General features: G+C 41.4%; 1 protein-coding gene across 1 annotated transcript in view; it reads right to left on the bottom strand.

Annotated features, from left to right (window-relative positions):
* Window positions 1-660: 660 nt before the first annotated feature.
* Window positions 661-23,865, bottom strand: part of HS6ST1 (heparan sulfate 6-O-sulfotransferase 1) — a 129,345-nt gene continuing 106,140 nt past the window's right edge. The window contains exon 2 of the mRNA XM_066597864.1: window positions 661-4,676. Within this exon, the coding sequence (XP_066453961.1) occupies window positions 3,968-4,676 (709 nt within the window). The 3' untranslated portion in view covers window positions 661-3,967. The remainder of the gene's footprint in view (window positions 4,677-23,865) is intronic.

Raw genomic sequence — 23,865 nt, 5'->3', positions numbered from 1 at the left:
CAATGCTGAACACATGAGCAGCTTTGGCCAATCAGAGCAGTGCTTAGTGCTCATTAGGTAGCTGGAGCCGCCTTGGAAGGCCGAAAACATAGCCGAAAATTGGAAGATTGGAGGGGCGGTAGAAAAGAACATCTGCAGATAATATACCCTCCTCCCTGTCCTGTTGCGGAACAGAATTTTGTCCCAAAACAGGAGGCTCACTTTAATGCCATGTTTTGACGGAATCGTTCCAACAAGCGAAATTGAACAATAATCATTCAGCCTAAACGTGAGCCAATGACTGAACGACGAACGAGAATAGTTTGAATCTCATTCCTCATTCAGTTTCTGTAGGCATAAAAAAAAATAAGTCGTTCTCATTTGCTTATCATTCGGTTTAACCAGAGCTCGTTCAGTCCCTCTATTCGCCTATACAAGGACTGAACGATTCTTGTTTGAACGAGCCAATGGCATATCTGCCTGTCTAAACAGACTGCCCGAGTGCGAACGCGTTAGCGGTGACGTCACTCACTCGCTCAAACGAGAATTGGCTCGTCTAAGAGGATCCCAAGTATAGAATGAATTACTAATGTAACTAGGAGAACGACAATTGCAGGCATTCAGACTCTGAGCTCCAGTCCATAATGTACAAGACACTGTGAAATCTTTGCACAAACAGAATTCTGCATAAATCTTTATTAAAAGGAACATGACAAGTGTGATTCACAGTGATATATGGCTGAAAATGTACTGTACGCAACATCAGAGATGGCGGCAGCTTCAGGATCTGTTCACACACAGCAGATTTGGCGAAAGTTCTGTGATCGAAAAAAGTCAATTCCCACGCGTCTGGTGGCCAGAAGATCGGAAACCGGAAGTTTTACAACCAATCTGTTGCATGTGAATTTGTCCTTATCGCAACCTTCTTAATGAAAAGAACATCTAAGACCTTTCGGGTGTTGTGAGAAATTAAATAAAAACATTGATATTCAGACATGCTCATCAATATAAATTATAATTTATTACAATGAGCAACCCTCTCACATTGCCTAGGAGTAAAAACAGAAATTAAAACAAATGCCATTGTTCGCATTACAGTAATAAGAAAACCTGTTACATTAGTAGAAGTCCATCTTAAAAATTGTGCGACTCTAGACGCTCACTTGCTGTAAAATGCTACGCACACAATCCCCATGAACGCACACAATCCCCATGAACGTTAAGTGCTTTACTGGCAATTCCAACCTACACCACTAAGTGGTGCTGTGTCCTCGACCAGGACTTAGTCATGACTGCTTTAAAAGTTCAGCTCATGGAGTCTTCACATACTAGGAACAGTGATATGTTTAATAAGGATTCGAGTGGTGTCTACGACAATCAATCAATGCATTAAAAAAAAAAATTAAAAAAAATTAACTATGGCAGTGCTTCCGACTTTGGTCACACGGCATCTTTCAGCAACTTTTTTACGGCATGTGACACAAGGCAAGTCGGTAGAAGTAAATATTCTACAACTGGGAAAGTCCTATACATTGATTTGGGCTCAGAGTCGTGATAGATCGCCGTGCGGCATGACCCTACCACACTAGGCATCATATGCCAAGATTCTAGCCTAGGCTTAAGGTCTTCTTAGTTTAGAGAATTTTGTTAATCCACTAGCATCAATGTCTCAGACTGACTGGAGCCAATGTCAGGAAGATTTTATCTGTTCTGGTAAATGTTATGTTTAGGCCTAAGCAGTGATCCGGACGAAATAGTACACATTCAGATATGGGTCAAAGATCTAGTTCTATAGGTCCATGTAGTCCCTTTAAAAATCCCATAAGGCAGTTAGTTATCTAAACATTCTAGTTTTCATTAGTAATGTACGTATGAAAGGTTTCTGAAGAACATTAGGACAATCATTTTTGGTTCCCTAACCTAATGGACCTGGTAGAGATATGTGGTCCTACATACACTTGGCTACAAGGCACAGGAAAAAAAAAATCTATTAGAGGCTGAACAACATTTCCAGTAGTCCCTGGGAACATGAACTCATCATATCTGAGAGAAGAGAGTTAAGAATGTAGACAACCAAAATTAATGTTACTTTCCTAATAGGAAGGTCGTTGCTTGTATCCAGTAGGTATGGTAATACTTGGGCATATGAAGTCGTAGATGAGCTTCATCGGACCATTTTGCTCCAAAGTGGTAATTCTTCAAAAGGCTTCAACTATTTTATTTTTTTTTTTACCATTTTATGTTCTAATACAGGGGTGTCAAACTCATTTTTACCGAGGGCCACATCAACATTATGGCTGCCGTTAAAGAGCTGTTTGTAAGGGCTTATTCACCAGGGCATATTTGCGCTCTCTGTTACTCACATTTTACGTGCATCAGGAAAAAAAAAAAAAAGTAAAAAAAGTCAATGGGATTGCGCACTTTTTACACATGATATACGATTCACCCATGACTGCAGGATAAATCTACGGGACCTTCTTGCTTTTTTGTTTCTTTGCTTTTTCACACAGACCATGAATACACACACGAACCCCCTCCCACAAAAAAAAACAAAAAACAAAAACACAGGGAGGTCCAAATGCACAGTGAATACGCATAGTTTCGGTCCATGAAAACGCTGTGCATTTCATGGATCGAAACAGCATACACCCCTGTGAATGAGCCCTAACTGTAAATACTCCATCATAGTGCATTGCTCTCCATAGCCATGTTATGGAGTTTCTCCCCTTCCACCTCTTTAGCTTCAAGCTTCCTACCTTGAAGTGTGGCTAGCGTGCCTGGGTAGACCTGTCAGAACTGGGACACCACCTGTGAGTTACCGAGCAGAGCGCTCTGTTCTGGCGCCACCCTTTCTGCCAGGCGGAGTGGAGAGTCTGTGCTCTTATGTATCCGGAGTTTGTTGGCCACATCAAATGATGTGGAGGGACAAATTTGGCCTGTGTGCCTAGAGTTTAATATGTTTTCTAGGTCATGTTTGTCTTCTCCTCAAACCAAATTTATTAAAAGACCATATCCTCATAGCAGGTTATTTCATTTTACCCACAATGTACAAAATAAATGAATCTAAACTGTTAAGAGATCTCCTACAGATATCAGTGGCCATCGAGAGATCTCCTGCCTGTCTTGCAATGGGGGGCCTAGGCTTTACTTCTATATAAAGACTTGGAAAGTTAGAGGATTTCCAAAGTTATTGGAAGTCCAACATGGAATAGTAAATGGAGTGTCCGATTGTTTCCCCGATCATCGTGTAGACCAAAGTTACTGCACTGTACATGGTCAGTTCAAGATTTATAGGACCAGTCCTACAAAGCACTGCTGTCACTAGTGTAATTTAATGAATGCTATGGACTGTCCCACTAGTGGTTGATGTTTAGGAAGAAAATGGGTAGATTTCAAACTATTTTGCATAGATACAATCTAGGACATGGAGACATACACAACAGAGAACCTCATTTGATGGGAACGGTAATGGGATGGATATCAAGCCATTATTATTCTAGAATCCAGTCACCCATATTGTACAACTGTTTTTCATTTGTCTTTACAAAACTTTACAAAAAAAGTCACATACAATAAAATTTCTTCACTGCTGATTGCCGTCTTTGGCCAACATGTGGATTTCTTTAAGGGTTATAAAAGCAAGAATGTGTTTTGGGCTATTAAACATACCACTGTTATTAGTTTATTATTTGCCCTTGAGATTTTGAGAAGATAGAAAAAAAAAATATCAAAAACACAGTTAACAATGCTTTACCGACTCCCTAGTGTGAATAAAACATAGCATTGTTGACATTGTGCGCTCACATTCTCACCACATTAAAATAAGAGAGGCTTTCCTACTTAAGGATGAACAGTTACTGAAGCTTTGAGCCGTGTGCTACAAACATTAAATAAAAAGTGTTCTTATTTATAACGCTCAGTATTTTATACAATACAGAATAACAAATGTGAAACCAGTTTCTCCAGTAGTATAAATGTTCATGCCCAGCTACCACTTCTCAATTATATGGCTCATGTAGTCTTCTGTAGGCCAGCGAACTTGGTCCTCTGCCTCATCCTTGGCAAAAGCCTCGTTGGATCGCTGGAGAAGTCTTTCTTCCCGATTCTTCTTCCGTTGCTCCATTCGTTCTACCTGCCTCTTGAATTGATATCGCTGTTGGAAGAGGTCCTTTGCATAGTCGTACAGTTGCATGTCTAAATCGTTAAGCTCCTCGATCCTTTGGATAGTGCCATTGTCCAAGTCAACTCCACCTGCCCGAGTGTTGTTGTATTGCATGAAAGGTCTGATGAACTTCAGATTAAAAGTCCTCTCAAAGAGATATTGAGTCTTTCTCTGGAACTCCGTAAGGCCAAAAAAGGCCATATCCTTCAAGTTCTTTTTGGCGCTTTCCAGAAGAAGCTGAGCTCGCTTCTTTTCAGTAATAAAGGACATATTATAGCATCCTACGAGACTGAGGTCCGCCAACATCCTCACCTGCCGATTGTTGGCCAAATTATAGGGACAATCCATAAACTCCTGCAAAGTACACCCTGACCAGTCTGTGCCTTCGTAGCAGGATGGCAGTTCTTCTGGTGTTGGTGTCCTTCCGTCACACATGTGAAGTGAAGTCTTCCAGGTGGCTCCTCGTTGCACATGTCTCCACTCACTAAGGTACCTCGAGACAGGATCTCTCAGCAAGGTAATGTAGTAGAATTTCCTGAAAGAGAAGATTGAGAATATTAGGTATATTGTGCAGATGATTGTACTATAGACTATCAAAATATGCTCCTGGGTATGAATATTTTACATCTATGCATATTTCTGAAGTTAACTGGGTAAAAACTAACCAAGTTAACTGGGTAAAAAGTAAAATCGACTCCATCTTGCCAATGAGAATTTCGACCCAACTCATTGGAGTGCCCCCCTTTTGCTTGCTACAATAGGTAAAGTTGTGCACACTCCCAAGATCCTTTATGTCAACACACAACACCCCCCATATGCTGCTCGGAGCCATTGTCTCTTTAGCTGGCACTATTCTTTTCCAACCTACAATTAAATCTTGGTTCCTCTCCCAGTTTCTAAGGCTGGTGTGTGGCTGTGATTAAATGAGCCATGATACTCTTCTGCCTTTGAAGTAGGGAGGTGAGGAGGTGCATTTTACACTGGATTTTGCAGAACGAACACAGTTATACAACAGTCTAAGTAGTGGAGTGTGGTTTATTGTATATCCACTCAGCTTGATGAATGCATGAAGGTGTGCTGGGCTGAAACAGCTCATTTATCAGTATCCAGCAGAGGAAGTTTAGGAGGGGGGGGGGTGTTTTACAGAGTAGACATGGAGGAAATTAACAAGCACGTTCAATATTAGCCATTCTGGCTGTTACATACAAAATGCCTATATAGTGCTAGAATCTACAAAACCATATAAAAAGGGAAAAGACCTAGCAAAATGGTGATTGGGTGGTAGTGGCGTAGGGGGTAGGATACTATACTACACTACAGATTACGTACCCTCAAGCCTGCATGATGCTGTATAAGAACAAAATACGCAGTGAAAGGTTTTTTGTTTTTTTTTAAATGATACATTTCCGATTTTGCAGGAAATCTAAAGGACTGCTGCATTTTCAAAAACCACAAAAAAAGTGGAAAAAAAAAAAAAAGTACAACACAACCAAAACCTATGAATATGGCTTAACAATACTCAGGCATGTCATGCCCTCAGATCTTGCACTAGACCTAAGGCTGGTCTAACATACACATATTGTCATTGCGTTTCGCGCATGCAAATTTTCGAAGTTGCGATGTCAATAGTCTATTGATTTGTATTGGACCGCTCACACCTGCATATTACTTGCGCAAAAAAATAAATAAATAAATTGCGGCAAGTACTATTTTGCGCATGTACACCAAGATAGTGTATGATTGTTGGCACCACACGGCAAGTACACGTCATTGCTACTTCCTGCATGCCCGCGCACGGAACTCCAGCGCACACGTTTGTGTGAGCCCGGCCTAAGACTTGGTTGGTTTTGTGTGTCTTAAGAAACCTAGTGATTGACACATACACACTTTGCTATTAGTCATATATGGATGCCTATTTGCCCAGCACGCTACTAGAGTTATTGAATGCTGCAGTGTTTCAGTATGGTTACTGCTAATCAGTCCTAGGCATCGGTACTTGGCATAGCTCCAAAATAAGAGATTTCGTACACCTTTTTTTTTCTTAACCCAAGAGGGTTCATGCACTGCAGCATCGTTTGTATTGTCCTGCTGCTAATTATATGACTATTCGCTATTCAGTCTTTCCAGAATTCACCGTGCCTCAAGTTTCTTTCCAGTCATGAAAATTGGATTCACTGAAAAAGGTCATTCATTGGCATTTTACATCATTTGGATCCGGAGGTAAAAAAATCTCTCCAGTGAGCTGAAGCGTTTCGTTCCACCTATGGTATGCTATGGCATTAGGTGGGATTGTCCACAACATAGCCATCCGTATAATTGGTCAGGATTAGCTTTACAGAGCTATTCAACGGCCGAGTGGCTTCCATACATCAATTACAGCATATGCTAAGAGCTAAGTCGGCATTCAAAGGACTTCATGGCAAAACTGTCACAGCTCTTGGGGTGCAGTCACTTCCATTTGTCAATCATGTCACCTCGCAGCTTAACCATAGCCGCCTGGAATTAGTGTGCTGCATACTGTATACAAATGAGAGGTGGGATACTACCTCTGCAGCGCCACCTATTGAAAGGCAGCATTCCTGCAAGTCAATGCCAGACTCTTTAGACAAGTAACAATTGACTGGGAATTGTAAGCCAAAGCCAGAAACCATACACAGACAGCCGTTTCAGGGCAATTGCCCCTCATCAGTGTGCAGTAGGATTCCGGCTTGGCTAGTGAGAGGCCTATAGATGTGGGTCAGGAAGGGTATTGCTTCTCCTTAAGGAGAGCGTTTAGATGTGTGAGGAGCCTCACGGCTATAGGCCTCTCACTAGCCAAGCCAGAAACCTACAGCACACTGATGATGGGCAATCACCCCAAAACTGCTGTCTCTGAATGGTTTCTGCTCAGAATTTCTAGTCACTGTTACAAGACTTGTTTAAAACCAATAGGTGGCGCTGCAGAGGTACTGTTCCATCTTCCCATTTGCATAATTCCCAGAGGAGCTTAGATGGCCTTATAAAAGTGTCCTCACACCTTCTAGGTACTCTTCCTGGCATACTGTGTATACTTAGTGGTTCTGGGACCTACTGATCTCATACAATGTACTTTACCGACAGTGAGCGGCTTATAGCAAATGGTTAATTGTGGGGAATTTTCTTACAAAAAAAAAAAAAATGTAGTTTTTCATCCTTGCTCACTAATAGGTAAGTGGGAGTTCACCAAATGAGAAGCTACCGTTGCAGTGATATTTCTTAGAAACTAGCATATAAAATGATTTGGAGCATTCCTGGCATTCTTGACAAGGATATGGTGCTCCAATTCCTTAGTTCAAGGCCCCGTTATCTGTCCTCCCATACACAAAATAATTGTCATCTTGTTTCCATCATTATGGTGCAGATTTGTATGTGACTGCCTATTCAGAAAACTAGGTGTAATATAGGTAGGGTGCTACTAAGCAGCAAAAAAGTTATACTTGGGGGGAAGGGAGTGGGGGCTGGAGATCTCTTCCGGCTGCCTGCCTGCCTCCATTAACTCAAAGATGGTACGGCCGCCTGTTCACACTGAGCAAGAAGTCACTCAATAGTCTATTTCAACGAAACGACTAGCAACTACTGTGAGACTTCTCACTCAGTACTTTGTCAGCACATGTACATACTGCCCCTGACAGTCATCTATTCTTGCTTGTTTCAGCGATTATTTGGGCCACTATCAGTCTGTGTCAAAGTACTCTTAAAATGCTGTTAGATTAAAGGACTAGTATTAAGACAAAAACAAACAAAAAAAACGTTTAAACAAGCAAAACTAAACAATAAATTGTTAAATTGAAAATGCAGTCAACGACTGAACGCCAAGTGAGAATTGTGCGCTTCTGGTTTTTGTCGTTCAGTTTCAGGCGGGATAAAAATCAGCGCCGGCTCGTTCACTTGTCGAGCAGTTCAAACATTGATCATTCACACAGGGATATGAAACACTGAATGACAAGTGAGCGAGAACTACTCGATTCTCAAGAATCCTGCAGTCTAAATCCGCTGCCCGAGCGCAAACGAACAGGTGAGAACGTCAGCATTTATGTAAAAAGGGGCATGAGGCCATCTACCAAAAAAACTGATTCCTCTACGGTGAAAAGCCACATCTTCAGCTCTAAACCATGCGGAGAACCTTGAATTTCAATTCCTCTGTAGCAATAAAGTATTACACAGTTCTTAATAAGCACAATTTAGCGCAATACATGTATGTATCATATCTCTAAAAAAGGTTCCATGTAGATAAAAAGACATTATAACAAAAAAATATATAACTGTCTCCCAACTGCAACAATAACCCAAGCAATCAAGCCACAGTTCCCAAATCATTGCTCCACTTTGGGTGGCTGGTATGAATTCTAACATACCCACAAGGATTGTCCCAGAGTCCACAGGAAACATAACATGATGGATAAGTCAGATAATTAGTCAGGACCACAACGAGGTTGTGAAAGTCATCTGAGGTTTGTAAAGTCATCGTTTAGATCACTAGTTCCAGGTTTCAGTCTTGTTATCATCCTCCATCCTCCAACCACAAGTATGAGCTTGGTCTGCAATCAGTTTCAACCAGTTACCACTCATCGGCTCCTGAAGATCAGCTTAGCGGGCATTTATTATTGATGCCAGTGGTTTTGGTTGTCTGGTTTAACTAAATGTCATCCGCTGTGAAGACTAAATCTTAGTTCATATTTCAGAAGAAATATTCCAGCGGAAGCCAGCATCGCTGTAGAGCATAAAAAAAAGCTAACTCATCTTTTCTGGAAACTGATGTACTCAAAAACCAGCTATGGCCATCATTCTAGATTCCCAAACACTATGTCATGCAAGGATATATCTTTCTACTTCTGTGTAACAACTCACATGGGATATGTAATAGCAGTTATATCACCTAGCTTTTCCCGAAACAGATAGAACTGACTTTTTAAAAAAGGTTGACAGAAGACTATTCAATTGGTGTAGATGCCCGTTTCTTGGCCAATCCCACTGAAATCAGCAAGCTTGCCTATCTAAAACATGTAGGGGGGCATCTGGACTTTTCCTCCAACATGCATGTGTTTTGAATGGAGAGAGGGGGAGCAAGTTACTGCCAGACAACTTCTGGTGATGGCTTATCTCCTTAGAAAACAAAACGATTGGGCAAGTTGGAATCCAACTGCCTGATTCTTATCTCCCCCAATGTCTGCTAACAGGAAGAGAGTCAGGAGCTTCCAAATATTACATGCTCAGCCTCTCCTGACGAAAATCAGCAGGTGTTGTCAATACATAACTGCCCCATTTAGGCGGACCGATAATCAGTTTGAACACTGACAAACTGAACGAGCGAGAAACTCCCGATTCTTGTTTGTCGTTCAGTTTCAGCCGGCATAAAGAACAGCGCTGGCTCAGGCACTTCTCGTGTCATTTAAAGACTATTCGTTCACCGTTTCATATAGGAATGTGAAAAACTGAAAGATAAGCGCCAAGGACTACACAATTCTCAACGAGAATCATAGAGTCTAAAAACCGGCTGCTTGGGAGCAGACAGGCTGATGATAGAGTCACCAGTTTGTTGCGTCGGGCAAACGAGAATTGCGAGATCCTCGGCCCATGTAAAAGGTTAGATGGTCATCACCAGCTCCCTTGTGCTCGGCCATCCCGTTTAGACTTTCTATAAAAACTAGAACTTGACCTGCAAAACACAAGGTGTCATACAGCCACATTGACGAAATAAAATAAAGTTTTGACCGCCAGAACACAAAAAGGGAAACGATGTACTGGCTCTTAAGGCTAAAATTAGTTGTCACTAAGGAGATAAAATTGCTCTTAAGGCGACAGAGTTCTTAAAAATATATTTACATGAGACAAATTCAAGACCTACCATAAAAAAAAAGTGACTTTGAGAAAGTTTTTCTAGTTTTAAAGTGACAGTTGGGTGGGGGAGTTAATTATAGAGCAGTGTATAAAAAGGTAATTTAATTAGTTTTACGCAGACATAATGTTTTACTTATAGGATATGTTGATAAATCTTGGCCTGTTCCGACTCACAGATGCTAGTCTAAGCATTGCTAAGCATGCTACTAGTACAGCCAATTAAGTGGTGCCTACATTTTCCCAGGATTTTGGTGCCAGTTGGAACTACTCCTAGTGAACACCTGTCCAAGTCTGCTGATAAAGAAAAACCGCAAACTGTTCTACAAAATGCCAGACAACAGCTGCAAGGTGACCCGGGAGTGATTCAAGGTCATGGTAATGACAAGGACCCCTTGCTGATATTCTGAACTTGGCAGAGACATTTCTAGTTGAAACCAACAGAATCAATTTGCTCAGCTGTAAAACAAGTAGACATAACTACCCAATGTTCTTTGTTTAAGAGTTCTTCAAGAACTAATTGTTACCACTGGGTGAGCCATGTGCAATAGACCTACTTAACTACGGATGCCGTAGAGAGAATTGCAATATTATGATGACAACTACCAATGATATGTCAACGGCAACTAACCTAAAACTTCCATTATATACATAGTTCTATTAGCTAGAATAGATTATGGTTATGTTTTTAAAAAAAAAATAACTTTAACCGATTAAGGACCAAACACCGTAAATTTACAGTGCCTGGTGCCGGGCTTAAAGCCCAGCCTTATATAGAATTATGGAGGGGATTAAATCCTCATGCTTCTGCAATCAATCAGAAGCAGGACCGGTTGCAAACTGTTAGTCACAGCTGATAGCCCGGAAGAGGGAGAAGTGGATTTTAACCCTTTCTGCCTCCTCCTCTCTTTAGTACATAGTTCTCAATGAGCGCTATGTACTAAAATGTGGAAGTGTTTCTTCCACTAGGCGAGCCCGGGGGTCACGTATTCGCCGGGATTTCCTGCTACAGCAGAGCTGCAGGGTCCTAGCAGACCTGGATCAGCTCTGCCAGTGACAATTGTCACTACAGGGGATGTTTCTACCTGTAACTGGGGCTTATTATGGATTCTCCAGCTACAGTGGATAAATGTAAAATTAAAAAAAAAACAACAAAAAAAAACCAAAACAAAAAACACACATATGAATGTCTTATATGACATCATGGGGGGCATAGATAGTAAAAAAAACATAATTACATACATCAGTAAAAAATTATAGAATAAAACAATATATACATAAGAAAAGAACCCAAAGCAGACACCAACCAAAACTGTCGCTATATGTGCCCTGTAATCCAAAACCATACATATTATATATCAAAACGTCCTAAACAAATAGAGGAACCCATTCCTATACTTTATTTTAGTGTAAATATAATTTTTTTTTTAAACTATAAATGTTAAAAAAGATTTAAAAAAAAAGAAGGTCAGTGAAAGATTTTAAAAAATAGCCCTATATGTCACAAAAAAATGCAGCAAAAATGATTTTGTTAGCTAAAGGAAGAAAAAAAACAAAAACTACTACATGGCTAAAATCCCTAAAAAATGTCTGTCCTTAAGGTACAAAACAGCCTGGTCCTTAAGGTGTTAAAAATAGGTCTCTGATGGAATGGTGTCCAGCTACTAGGAACCTCAGCATTCAACTGCAATCTGTGGATAAGCGAGACAATAAGTGTCCAATCTTTCTGCAGCACAGCCACAGGAGAAATTACACACCAATATCAATGAGCTGTCTAGATAATGCAGAAGCCGGTCTAAAGCTGCTGATATGCAAGATTAAAACTGAAAGTGAAAAAATGGGTCTCTACCTGAATTTAAAGAAGACTAAAATTATGACAACTGCAAAAAATGGCCAAATTCAAATCAATGACAGCGAGGCAATAAAATGCGTGCGAGACTTCATCTTCCTTGGCTTAAAAATTGATCAGCCTGGAGAATCTATGCCAGAGATTAAACGTAGGATAGCACTGGGGCGAAGCACGATGCTAAAGATGGACAAAATCTGGAAAAGTAGGGATATCGGTATAGCAACTAGATGCAGGACAGTGCAAACCACCATTTTCTCCATAGCCATGTATGGATGTGAGAGCTGGACTGTGAAAAAAGTTGATAGGAGGATTGATGCGTTTGAGCTGTGGTGCTGGCGAAAGCTGCTGCGTATGACCTGGATGGCAAGAGTAACAAACAGAGAAGTCCTGAATCGTATAAGACCTGATATATCACTGAAGGACAAGATGACTGGACTCACTCATGTAATTTAGCCATGTAATGTGAGCAGTCTCGCTAAAACACCAATAATGCTTGGACAGATCAGAGGTAAAAGAAGACCCGGCCTCCAAAGGACACGATGGCTGATACTGTCAGAGCTGATACTGGCATGAATATCACACAACTGCAAGAAGCAGTGCAAAACCGAAAAACATGGGAGGGAGCTCGCCTTTAGGGTCGTGAACAACGAAACGGCTAACAACATATAATGCCCAGACACTTCAAGTCCTCCAAAGCAGGAGAAAGGCCTTTAGTAGCTGCTCTTCCTATGGTTATTGACTCACATTTCTTTACTCTAGCAGATAATTGCCAAAATATTGATGTCGGTAGAGAACCCAACTATAACAAGAGTTCTTTAAATTAGAGCATCTGAACGGTTCAATACATTTTGTAAATGGTTCCACACTGCAAGGAGAGAAAATGCCACAAAACTTCATTTTGGTGCAATTTCTAATGCTTTAGTGCTGTAAAGGCAACCATCTGTATAACTGTATTGGACAATCACCTTGATGTCCTTAAGTGATCTTTACAAACCTGTTAATTAGGACATTTAACCAATACGAAATGTTTTGATTGACTAAAAAGTCCATTTTAATTAAAAGGTTTTCAGCTAGTGAAGATTTGGTACAAACATCACTTTTATCCTCGCTCATAATGATTTCAAGATGATGATCTGCCATCGCTCCACTAAAACGGTCGTTCATTGTTAAAAGGGACACTCTGGTGATTTTTTTTTTTCATTCATTCATTATGTAGGCATCTCAGTATAAATAAATGATCTAGTGTTAGCTTGGTTATTTCTTTCTATCTGAAATTTCTGCCTCTTTTTCATCAGACAGTCATGTGATCTTAATTCTGACCAGCTCAGATCTACTTGGGATTAGATGTTCATTTTCTAGAGTTTCTCACTCTATGTGATGCTTTTATATGGATCTACCACACGAGATCTTTAGAGGGGAATATAGGCACTCCTGTCAGTTACTGATGATAATCACACAGCCCTGTCACACAATCATAATAGAGGAGATCACAGCTTATCCTCCTGATTGCATAGTTATGGACTGTAACCTATTTAGGTGAATATAGAAGTTAATGATAATTTATCAAGTCAAGTTGAGTTTCCATCAACTTTAGTCTATTGTGTATTTGCAGCCTTAGAAGATTCTCATCCGTTACCATGTCCAAAAGTATGTACTTGAATGAGAGACAAAGTCTGCATGAAATTAAGGGGCATGCGTAAATGTACTCAAGTCCAGGGATAAATTGGAATATTGAGCATAAGAATCATTAGTCTATTACGGCTAATAATTCCAAAATGGGCTGGAGCAGTCTTGTGTCATACCTCATTAGAAGTAGATTTCCTCTTAAAGTTATCACATGAAGACAATCACTGCCCATATGCCATATTAGTTCACATGGTTATCCGAGAGGGAAATCTGCTCGAGACCCCCTCATTGAGCCAGGATAGAGAGCAACTTTGTAATGATGCCTTGAAAAGGAAAGATCTGTCTGGTTGTAGGTAGAGCTCTAGAGACTCCCGGCAACAGCTGGTTTTCATGCCGGTATCGAGAGTCAAACCCATGAAGAGTAGCAGCTTCCATATGATAGTTCGATGTGGTGACACAACCCCTCCAATACGCGCTCCGAATTGTGTGTAGGTCTATGGATGAGCAAACATCAGATGTTCGAGATATGTGCTTGTATACATTAGTGGGCAGATGCTAGACGAATGGGGAGACTTACAGACATCTTGATACATACTGGATGGATTATTTGGTGTGTTTGCAGATAATTAATGAAAGGTTGACTTTGTTTTAACATCTGTCATGCTACTGGAGTTTCCTTGAGAACAAGAGAAAAAACAAAAAAGGCAAAAAAAACATAAAACCCTAAAAGAATGTACAGCCTATGTCATAAAACATTACGTAAAATTCCGATTTATACAGGTCAAAAATCGAAATGTTTTCAGAGATTTTGGAGAAAAATCCCATAGAGACGTTCACACCCGGAGTCCTAATTATGGATTTAGCGAAAGCCAGATGTCAAACATAGTTGTGAGATTAGATTATTTCTGGGAAGAAAATGCATCCAAAAAACAAGGGAATTTAGAGCCAGTTGGCTGGATGGCCTGGGATGAGACGAGCCGGGTGTGGAACATGACAATACACAGTACTGGCCAAGGGCTCAGTGCAGATTTGCATGAGATGACAGCACGGAGAAGATGCTCCACGGAACATAACACCCAGCAATAATGTAAAATTAAAATGAAGTGGATCCGGATACTATGGAAATTGGCAAGATGCACAAAGCCGAACGTGGTGACAGCAGGGCATAACTAAAGACACCTCTCACTCCAAGTTAGTGCATAGCATAGAAGCCAGATAATGGCAATAGCGCATGCAAAAAGATAATACAGAGGTGCAGCCAAGATTGTCCTTTAGCTGTTGATAAACATATTAAACACTCTTGTCTAATCTGTATAATGCTATTTACAGGAAATGACAGGCAAATGGATCTACCAAGAGAGCGCAGAATTAAGTCACATCTTTGCACAGAATAGCATTTGCATATGTAATTGTGTGCATGTGAAGACATCTGATGATTATCACATTGCCTATCAGCCGAATGATCATTCTACTGATCGTTATCATTGAATGCCCCATTTCAATACAACCATGGAAACAGGGGAGGTGGAATTTGCAGTGATTAACTACCTTGCACTCACGCATAATGAGAAAAACATACAAAAAAACCCCAAACAAAAACACATTTATTCTGGGCTTTAAATCATTGTTTTAACTAGAGAGAAAAAAAAAACAAAATGATATGGAGGTACTACCCTTCTAGGACCATCCTCCTCAATGATATCTGCTAGGCACTCGGTTCCCCTATCATTGCACCCCATTTGGTGGGTTGAGGGGAACTGCAGAGATGTGAACGCAGGAGAAGGCTTCACAGGGTAATACTTGAGCAGCAGGTCACAGCAAAAACAGGAGTAGCTTTTTCAAGGGGTGTGGCTTATTCAGAAGGGCAGGGCTAAATATATACATAATCCACATCTAAGCCCAAACCCCCTAAATATATTCAGACCCTTTATATCATCAAGCCCCAGAACATGACCCCTAAATATTTTCAAGATCCCAGACCGTAACCCCTATATTAATTTCAGGCTCCTAACTTTATTCAGACTCCAAAATAAATCCAGTCCCGAGACCAGATTTTTTTTCTTTAGTTTATATGCACATACATACACACATTTTATTCAGCATAGAACACTTTATCAGGAGGTGCAAGTGAGACCTTTCTCTATTTCATTAAAAAAAATGGACTCATCCAGAAGTTGATGGCAGCAACAGATCTCACAAAAGTTGGGCTAAGAACATTTGCTTTTCCAGTCTTTTGTGAGATGTGTTGCTGCCATCAATTTCTGAATGGTTTGTTTTTATGGAATAGTGAATAAAATATGGCTATATGACACACACACACACACACACACACACACACACACACACACACAGACAGACAGACAGACAGACAGACAGACAGACAGACAGACAGACAGACAGACAGACAGACAGACAGACAGACAGACAGACACACACCTCTTGTTCAGCTCTGGGCATATTGCACTGGATCTTGACAACCATTCAACATTACGATGTTGAGTACACTTCCAAACACTGGTGTAACTATAGGGGATGCAGAGGATACGGTTGCACCCGGGCCCAGGAGCCTTAGGGGGCCCATAAGGCCTCTCTTCTCCATATAGGGAGCCCAGTACTATGAATAAAGCATTATAGTTGAGGTCCCTGTTACAGGTTTGGCATTGGGGCCCGGGAGCTTCAAGTTACGCCTCTGCCTCCAAACACTGTACCACAAGGCTGGAGGGAGTCGAGACCAAGTACAGTGTTGCCCAGAGCTGAAAAAGTGCTGGGAGTGAGGAGGACAAGTATACAGGCAACTGTTTAAAAGAGTAATTCAATAGATAATGACCAATTTGGTTTTGGCTGCGCCTGCACCCCATGTTTAGTTTCCCTCCCTGGCAACAGGGTGAAAACCAAGAATCTCCATGTAAACTAGCCAAGTTGACATGTCAGGTACTGGTTTTCCTTGAAGAGAATCAAAAAGTGCATATAGGCTTCATTTTCAAGCAATGCTCTATGGGATATAAATATGCAAATTAAGTTCATGTCAGCCAAACCAGAGGCTCTCCCAAAAGGAAGAGCAATCCAATAAGAATTCCTTGGCAAGTGGCAGGATAATTGCAGAGTACTCACATTGAATGTCAGGAATATGAATGGGGAAGCTACAGAAATATGATGTTATATGAAAAAAAGAGAGAATGGGAGATAAAAATGCAGTTCCATGAGATAAAAGGTTTGATGAATATTTCTGGGTTTTTGTATGAATAGACATTGACAGGTCTGAAGGAAAAGCCGCTGAATTTTAGAGTCACACGACACATGTGGATTCTGGAACAATGAGATATTTACATTTTTGGCAGGAAACATTTTTAGCTGCTCGATACCTCTGATGCCGCTCAATAAACGAAATGGACAAAACCAATTCATCCTGACAGATCCTCGTTTCCTAGGCTCCATAGCCGCTACACTGTTATCAGATCTGCATACAAGACCGTAAAACGCGTATACATTACAATTTTGGCACTAAACATGCGCCCCAACCATCCATTATCAGAACGCTGCCCTGAATCTTTGCATTTACATACGTTTCAGTTACTTGATGTATGAAGTCATATAGAATATGAAATCAGATTGTCTAAAAAAAAATTGCAATAGATAAACCCAACATTTAAGAGGTCGTCTGGTTCTAACCTATTTATGGCCCATCCTCAGAACAGGTCATCAAAAGTAGCTTGACAGGTGTCTGTCACCCAAGACCCCCATCCATCAGCTGTTTGCCAGGCCACTGCACTTGTGCAATGAGCTGTTTCAGCAGGAAGTAGACAGCTCCATTCAGCTGAAGTGGTTGGGCTTGGTATTGCAGGCAATGAAATGAATAGGAACTTGGCCTGCAATACTAAGACTGGCCACTGCAGTAAAAATAGAACTGTCTCCTTCCTACAAAAAACAGCTAAGTAGATGAGTGCAGTGGCCTGGCAAATAGCTAATCAGTGGAGGTCCTGGGCAATGGACACCGGTCAATCTACTACTGAGGACCTGTCCTGAGGATAGGTCCCTAAAATAGTTTACAAATGGACAACCTCTTTAATGGTTGAGAACTTGACAGGACTCAAAATGTACAACTAGCTGCTGTACAAATGGGATGGTGGCCAAAATATGAATCCAGAAATACAGCGGTATAGGATATATAGATAAAAGGTAACTATGGCTCATCCATGAAGACAAAGCTTTCCTAGCACAGTGTGCTGTCTCAGAGAAATAGTTCTATCAGAGACACCCAAACACTAAATACTCACAATGTGGTCAGTGTCTTAAATATTTAAAGATGTCTTCGGACGTCTTAAGACTAAACAAACATACCATGACATCGACCCACAAGAACAGACAGAAAGCCATAATTCCTGGCACGGCCAAGAGCGGAGGTAGCTGTCTAGATTTGTCCCAGCATGCAGACCATCAATTAGCAGTCTCAGGAATTCCAAGTATGAACAAGTCATCCATCATAGGATCTCAGGCAAAGTAATCAGATTATAGGAAATCACCTCCACCATGTGACTCACATATAAGGGCCGAGCCCCATCCTTAATATCTGCCGCCAACTGAAAGATTGATGTGTAGAAGTCCAAGGTTTGTTCAATTAAATCCAATAAACAGGATTTGTGGTAAATGTGGTCTAATACATAGTCATTATCAGAGTCATTTATCATTGTATGCAAGCATGAAAATCATCCTTGGCTCCTTCACTAACACTATGCAACACAATTGTTTTTAACAGATAACCAGATAGGCGGCTTATAGTAACTTTAGTGCACTGAATTCAAATATGATATCCGTTTTTTTCTGCCATGTAAGGTTGTCCAGTTATGGGGAATAATGTAATCTAATTGCTGTTGTATTGTATTTTTTGTAAATATACATAGTATGTAAGGCCGAATGAAGACAATGTCCATCCAGTTCAGCCTATTAATACTCCCCTGTTGTTGATCCAGAGGAAGGCAAAAACCCCAAGAGGCAGGAGCCAATTAGCCCATTTGGGGGAAAATTCCTTCCCGACTCCCCAATGGCAATCAGACTAATCCCTGGATCAACCCCTAATAGTTCCTAACTGCCTGTATACCCGGATTAACAATTAACCTAAGATTTATATCCTGTGATATCCTTCCCCTCTAGAAAGACATCAAGTCCTCTTTTAAACTCCTCTATGGATTTTACCATCACCACATCTTTAGGCAGAGAGTTCCACAGTCTCACTGCTCTTACAGTAAAGAACCCCCTTCTGTGTTGGCGATGAAACCGGCTTTCCTCTAGACGTAGCGGATGCCCTCTTGCTACCGTCGTAGTCCTGGGTATAAACAGATCCTGGGAGAGATCCTTGTATTGTCCCCTCATGTATTTATACATAGTCATTTGCTCACCCCTTAGCCGTCTTTTTCTAGAGCAAATAGTCCCAATTTGGATAGCCTCTCTGGGTATTCCAGTCCCGTCATTCCATGTATTAGTTTAGTTGCCCTTCTTTGAACCCTCTGAAGCACTGTAACATCTTTCCTGAGCACTGGTGTCCAGAACTGTACGCAGTATTCCATGTGAGGCCTGACAAGTGCTGTATATAGTGGGAGGATAATGTTCTCGTCCCTCGCCCCTATACCTCTTTTAATGCACCCCAAGATCATTAGCTTTTGCAGCAGCTGACTGGCATTGGTTAGTCCAGTTTAGTCTACATTCCACTAGTACCCCCAGGTCCTTTTCCATATCACTTTTCCCTAGCAGTACCCCATTTAGTGTATATTGGTGACATCCGTTACTCCTGCCCATGTGCATAACCTTACATTTATCAACATATGCCTGTACAATTATTCCAGTAGGCTCACCATTAACCTTACTTAATAAAAAGAATAACAAAATTGATTGTGTAACTATTCCGCAATAGCTGTTACACACCGTGCGCTGACTGAACACTAAGGGTAGGTTTATGTAACATACAGGGTAGGTTTCCACATGGCGTAAATGCTGCAGATCATCCACCAGTATGGCTGCCTGCAGACGTCCGGGTCGGATTCCGCTGTAAGAATTTTCGCAGCAGGATTCGACCAGCGCCCCTGCAGTGACCAGTGCAGCTCACCTTCTTCCATGTCTGCTCTGATGTGCCGGCTGCCGCCCAGCCGACGCATGCGCAGAGCGGAGCCGGGGTGTCGGGAGTGACATTTCTCTGTGGGCCTCTCCGAGACCCGCACAAAAATAGAGCATACCGCGATTTGTTTTCTGCGTGTGTTTTCACGCAGACAAATCGCGGCTGTCTGCATAGGATTGCATTTTGTAATGCAATCCTATGCAGGTGGGCATGGGTGGAAATTCTGCGCGGAAATCCCGCTGCAGAATTTCCGCCCGCGTGCAGAAGGCTTAAGTTGTAATTAATGAACTGTGTTTTTACAGGTCATTGGTTAGACTAAATACAAGAATCAAAATCCTAAAACAAAGATACATATTTAGTATCGCTGCGTCCATAAAAGTCCGATCTATCAAAGTAATGGATTAGTTACCCCGTACGGTTAACGTTGTCCGAAAAAAAAAAAAAGAAAGAAGGCCAGAAATGCGCTTTTCTGGTCATTCTGTCTCTGGGTTTACAAGTCAAGGCCGAATATCTCAGCAGTTAGATTACAAAATACTGATCAGGTCTCTTCTCTGAAGGACATTACCTATAAAATGTCCAACAAAAAGTCAGACTTTCTTCATACCTGTGGTTGCATGGTATGACGAGAGGGGCAATGCAGCCTATCAAGGACTAGAATTGGTCAGGAATGATTACTGCTGAGAAAATCTGCCTCAAGGCAAGCCTTCAAGTAATGGTGTTTTTTACTGTAGCAAAACGTTTTCCAATCAGTGGAAAAACAGTCCAAAAAAAACTGTATTCAACATGTTAAAAGGTTTCTCTGTAGATCATTTATGGGAGCTGGTTATATGTAAAAAGACACCTAAATCTCCTATACAAGTTTAACAACTGGAACAGTTTTGAAGGGACATTTAAAAAACAAAAACAAGAGCCTAAGGGCTTATACAGATGACCGTATATTGGCCGCGTATTCACGATGGCCGATATACGGTGTCCCTCTCTGCAGGGGGGAGAGGCTGGAAGAGTCGGGAGCAGTGCACTGAGCTCCCGCCCCCTCTCGGCACTATTTGCAATGGGAGGGGGTGGAGCTACCTCCCGGAACTTAGCTCCGCCCCCTCCCATTGCAAATAGTGCCGAGGGGCAGAGAGGGGGCAGTAGCTCAGTGCACTGCTCCCGGCTCTTCCAGCCTCCTCCCCATGCAGAGAGGGACACCGTATATCGGCCACTCAGTGCAGCGGAAGGCCGGTTATCGGTGACAGCCGACTCCAGCTGCCAGATAGCGCCAAGATCACAAGAGGTCCTGGGCTATACTGAGGGCGTAACTGTACAATTACACCCTGTGGCGTTAATGGGTACATTACATCAATCCCTTAACATAATGTGAAAGCTGGACTGTGAAAAAAAGCTGATAGGAGGAGGATTGATGCGTTTGAGCTGTGGTGCTGGCGAAAGCTCTTGCGTATGCCCTGGACAACGTAAAAATACATAAACCATAGAAATGTTATTAATATAGCGCCAACATATTCTGTGACATATCACTTTGTAAATAATGTCATTTCTATCTACATATGTCAGAAACGCTCTTTTCTCCTTAGTTTATAGTATATAGTTGCTCTCCCTAAGTGAGGAGACTCAAATGGCCACGCACGCTCCTCTGGGTAATATGCAAATAAGGGAGATGGAATAAATCCTCCACAGTGCCACCTATTGAAAGGCAGCATTCCTTCAAGTCAAAGTCAGACCTTTTATACAAGTCTTGTTACAATGACTGGGAATCAAAAGCAAAGCCAGACTCCATGTACATACAGCTGTTTCAGGGTTTTTGCCCTTCATCAGTGTACAGTAGGAGTCTGGCTTTTGCTAGTGAGAGGCCTGGGACGGGGGTCAGAAACGCTCTTTTCTCCTTAGGGAGAGCAACTATATACTATAAACTAAGTGAGGAGACTCAAATGGCCACGCACACTCCTCTGGTAATATGCAAATAAGGGAGATGGAATAAGTAACCCAGTCATTGTAACAAGGCTTGTGTAAAAGGTCGGACTTTGACTAAAAGGAATGCTGCCTTTCAATAGGTGGCACTGTGGAGGATTTATTCCATCTCCCTTATTTTTATCTACATATGTGTAATGTACTGTAGTGGTGGTGATCGCCATCTAGCAGCCGATATACACACTACACTACTTAGATCAAGATTATCCCACTAGCGTGCAAGAAACCTTGAAAAACAAAGCTTTCTATGGAGGTATTGTATTGAGACTCCCGAATTCCTGATGACTCCAGATGCTAGTAGAATATCTGTGAGCAGAAGCCGCAAGAACAGCGTAACAAATTGTTGAGAAAATTAAAAATGTATTATTATTATATAATTTGCAAGGAGGGGCTCACAATTTCAGCTGCCTAGGGGCCTCCATAGGGTTTAATCTGGCGTTGCTTGGGATACAAGTCTAAAATACAAGGGAGATTTATGGAAACAAAAGATTATACTTATGCAAACCAAAGGCACAACATGTGTAGCAATAAATTGGGGGTAATCAGGCACAGATCGTCACTAATTATAATTTGTGATCGATCAGGAAATATTTTAAAGGCATTTCCTTTACAAATGTACACAGTACCACTTAAAAGTAGTTGTCTGAATTACCTCATTTTAATTTAAAGGGGGTCTTATCATACTAGGTGGCAATGACATGTGGCTGACTCATGCGGGTACTGTAAAGCATAATGGACAGGGGCGGATCCATTGACTTCTATGGGAGACTATTCTAGGCATGCTCTGTGACCTGTGCAGAGGTCATTGTGCAGGAAGGAGAAGGTGGTGAGCTGTGACGTACACCTATTGTGAATGGTGGATCCTGTGTTATATGTTTGTGTCACATTTCACTGTAATCTTACTTTAGATTATAGTGAGATGCCTGCTGAAAAGTTCTCTCTAGAGCAGCGAATTATCAGACTATGACGACTATTTATTACCACAAGGTTCACCGGCATTACATGTTATGGCTATGAACCCAATATGTACCCCCTCTAACTCAAAATCAACAATGGTAGCAAGACCCATAAATATAGGCATACCAAAAAAATTAGAGCCAGACATTCAAAAATATATATTAATAATTATATTATTCTGTTTTTATTATTATTCTTACAAGAATCAAGAGGAGTACATAACAGCATACAGACAACAAAAGCCCACTAAAAGGAAACCTGTCATGACCCTTGAATACCGTAAACTACATTATGGGGCTCAAAGGTCACGGAACGGGGATTGGCAGTTTATATTCACCGGACACCCTGTTCCCTGACCTATGAGCACCGTAGCGTAGTTTATGGGGCTCACAAGGTCATTACAGGTTCTCTCTAAGTCATGCCATAAGTTACCCTTCAACTAGAATAAGGCCAATTTCTACTGTAACAGATTAATGTGTAAACCCATTCACCAATGGATTACCACTATATAACCACAATTGACTCCATAATAAACTAATTCCTAAGAGTAAAAGGTAATATACCAAAGATTGATCACAGTGCCGTAATAAAAGACAAGTGTAAATGTAAATGGCAGGGTCACTATGTAGAATCAATAGTGTGCCAATGTGTATAGCCACAAAGCTATAGAATAGAATCAAAGTTCCTGTAGACCGTAAGCCTTATCCATAGAGAGAAGAATGTAGAGAAATAATGCATGGAGCTACTGCTAGAATTGTATATATAGAAGCCTTAAATGGCACAAAGTATATATAAAGTAATAGAATATACAGTGAGAAAGTCACAGAAGTGCTGTCAAACCATAACAACGTAAACTCCCCAACGGGAGAGCATGACCAAGGCTATGTGTAATGTAAACCAAAAGACTGGTGGCGGCACACAGACTGTTTGGACACTTCTCTCTACAAACAGTTATGTTCTTTATCTCCCACCTAAACATGGTGTCCCCAGCTAGGCTGAGGAAGGGGTTGTCTACCCCAAAACACGTTCTTTCAGCTAGGTTTTGTCAACATAAGAGAAGAAGTCGGACTTTTCCCATTTAGTCTCAAATTGTCTATATTGGAGGCAGGGGCGTAGCTAAAGGCTCATGGGTCCGGGTGCAAAAGTTTATCTTGGGGCCCCCCCAACTTCTCGTAACCCTCTAACGCAGAAGTTCCTGGGCCCCAATGCAAAACCTGTAACAGGGCCCCCAACTATAATGCTTTATTCATAGTACTGGGCGCCCTATATGAGAAGAGAGGCCTTATGGGCCCCTAAGGCTGCTGGGCCTGAGTGCAATCGCATTCCCTATAGTTTCGTCAGTGATTGGAAGTTTGCGCCACTACC

This window comes from Eleutherodactylus coqui, chromosome 1 (assembly GCF_035609145.1).
Source record: "Eleutherodactylus coqui strain aEleCoq1 chromosome 1, aEleCoq1.hap1, whole genome shotgun sequence".
NCBI lineage: Eukaryota > Metazoa > Chordata > Amphibia > Anura > Eleutherodactylidae > Eleutherodactylus > Eleutherodactylus coqui.
The sequence above is the reverse complement of the archived record's forward strand: the minus strand, read 5'-3'. Positions and strand labels throughout refer to the sequence as shown.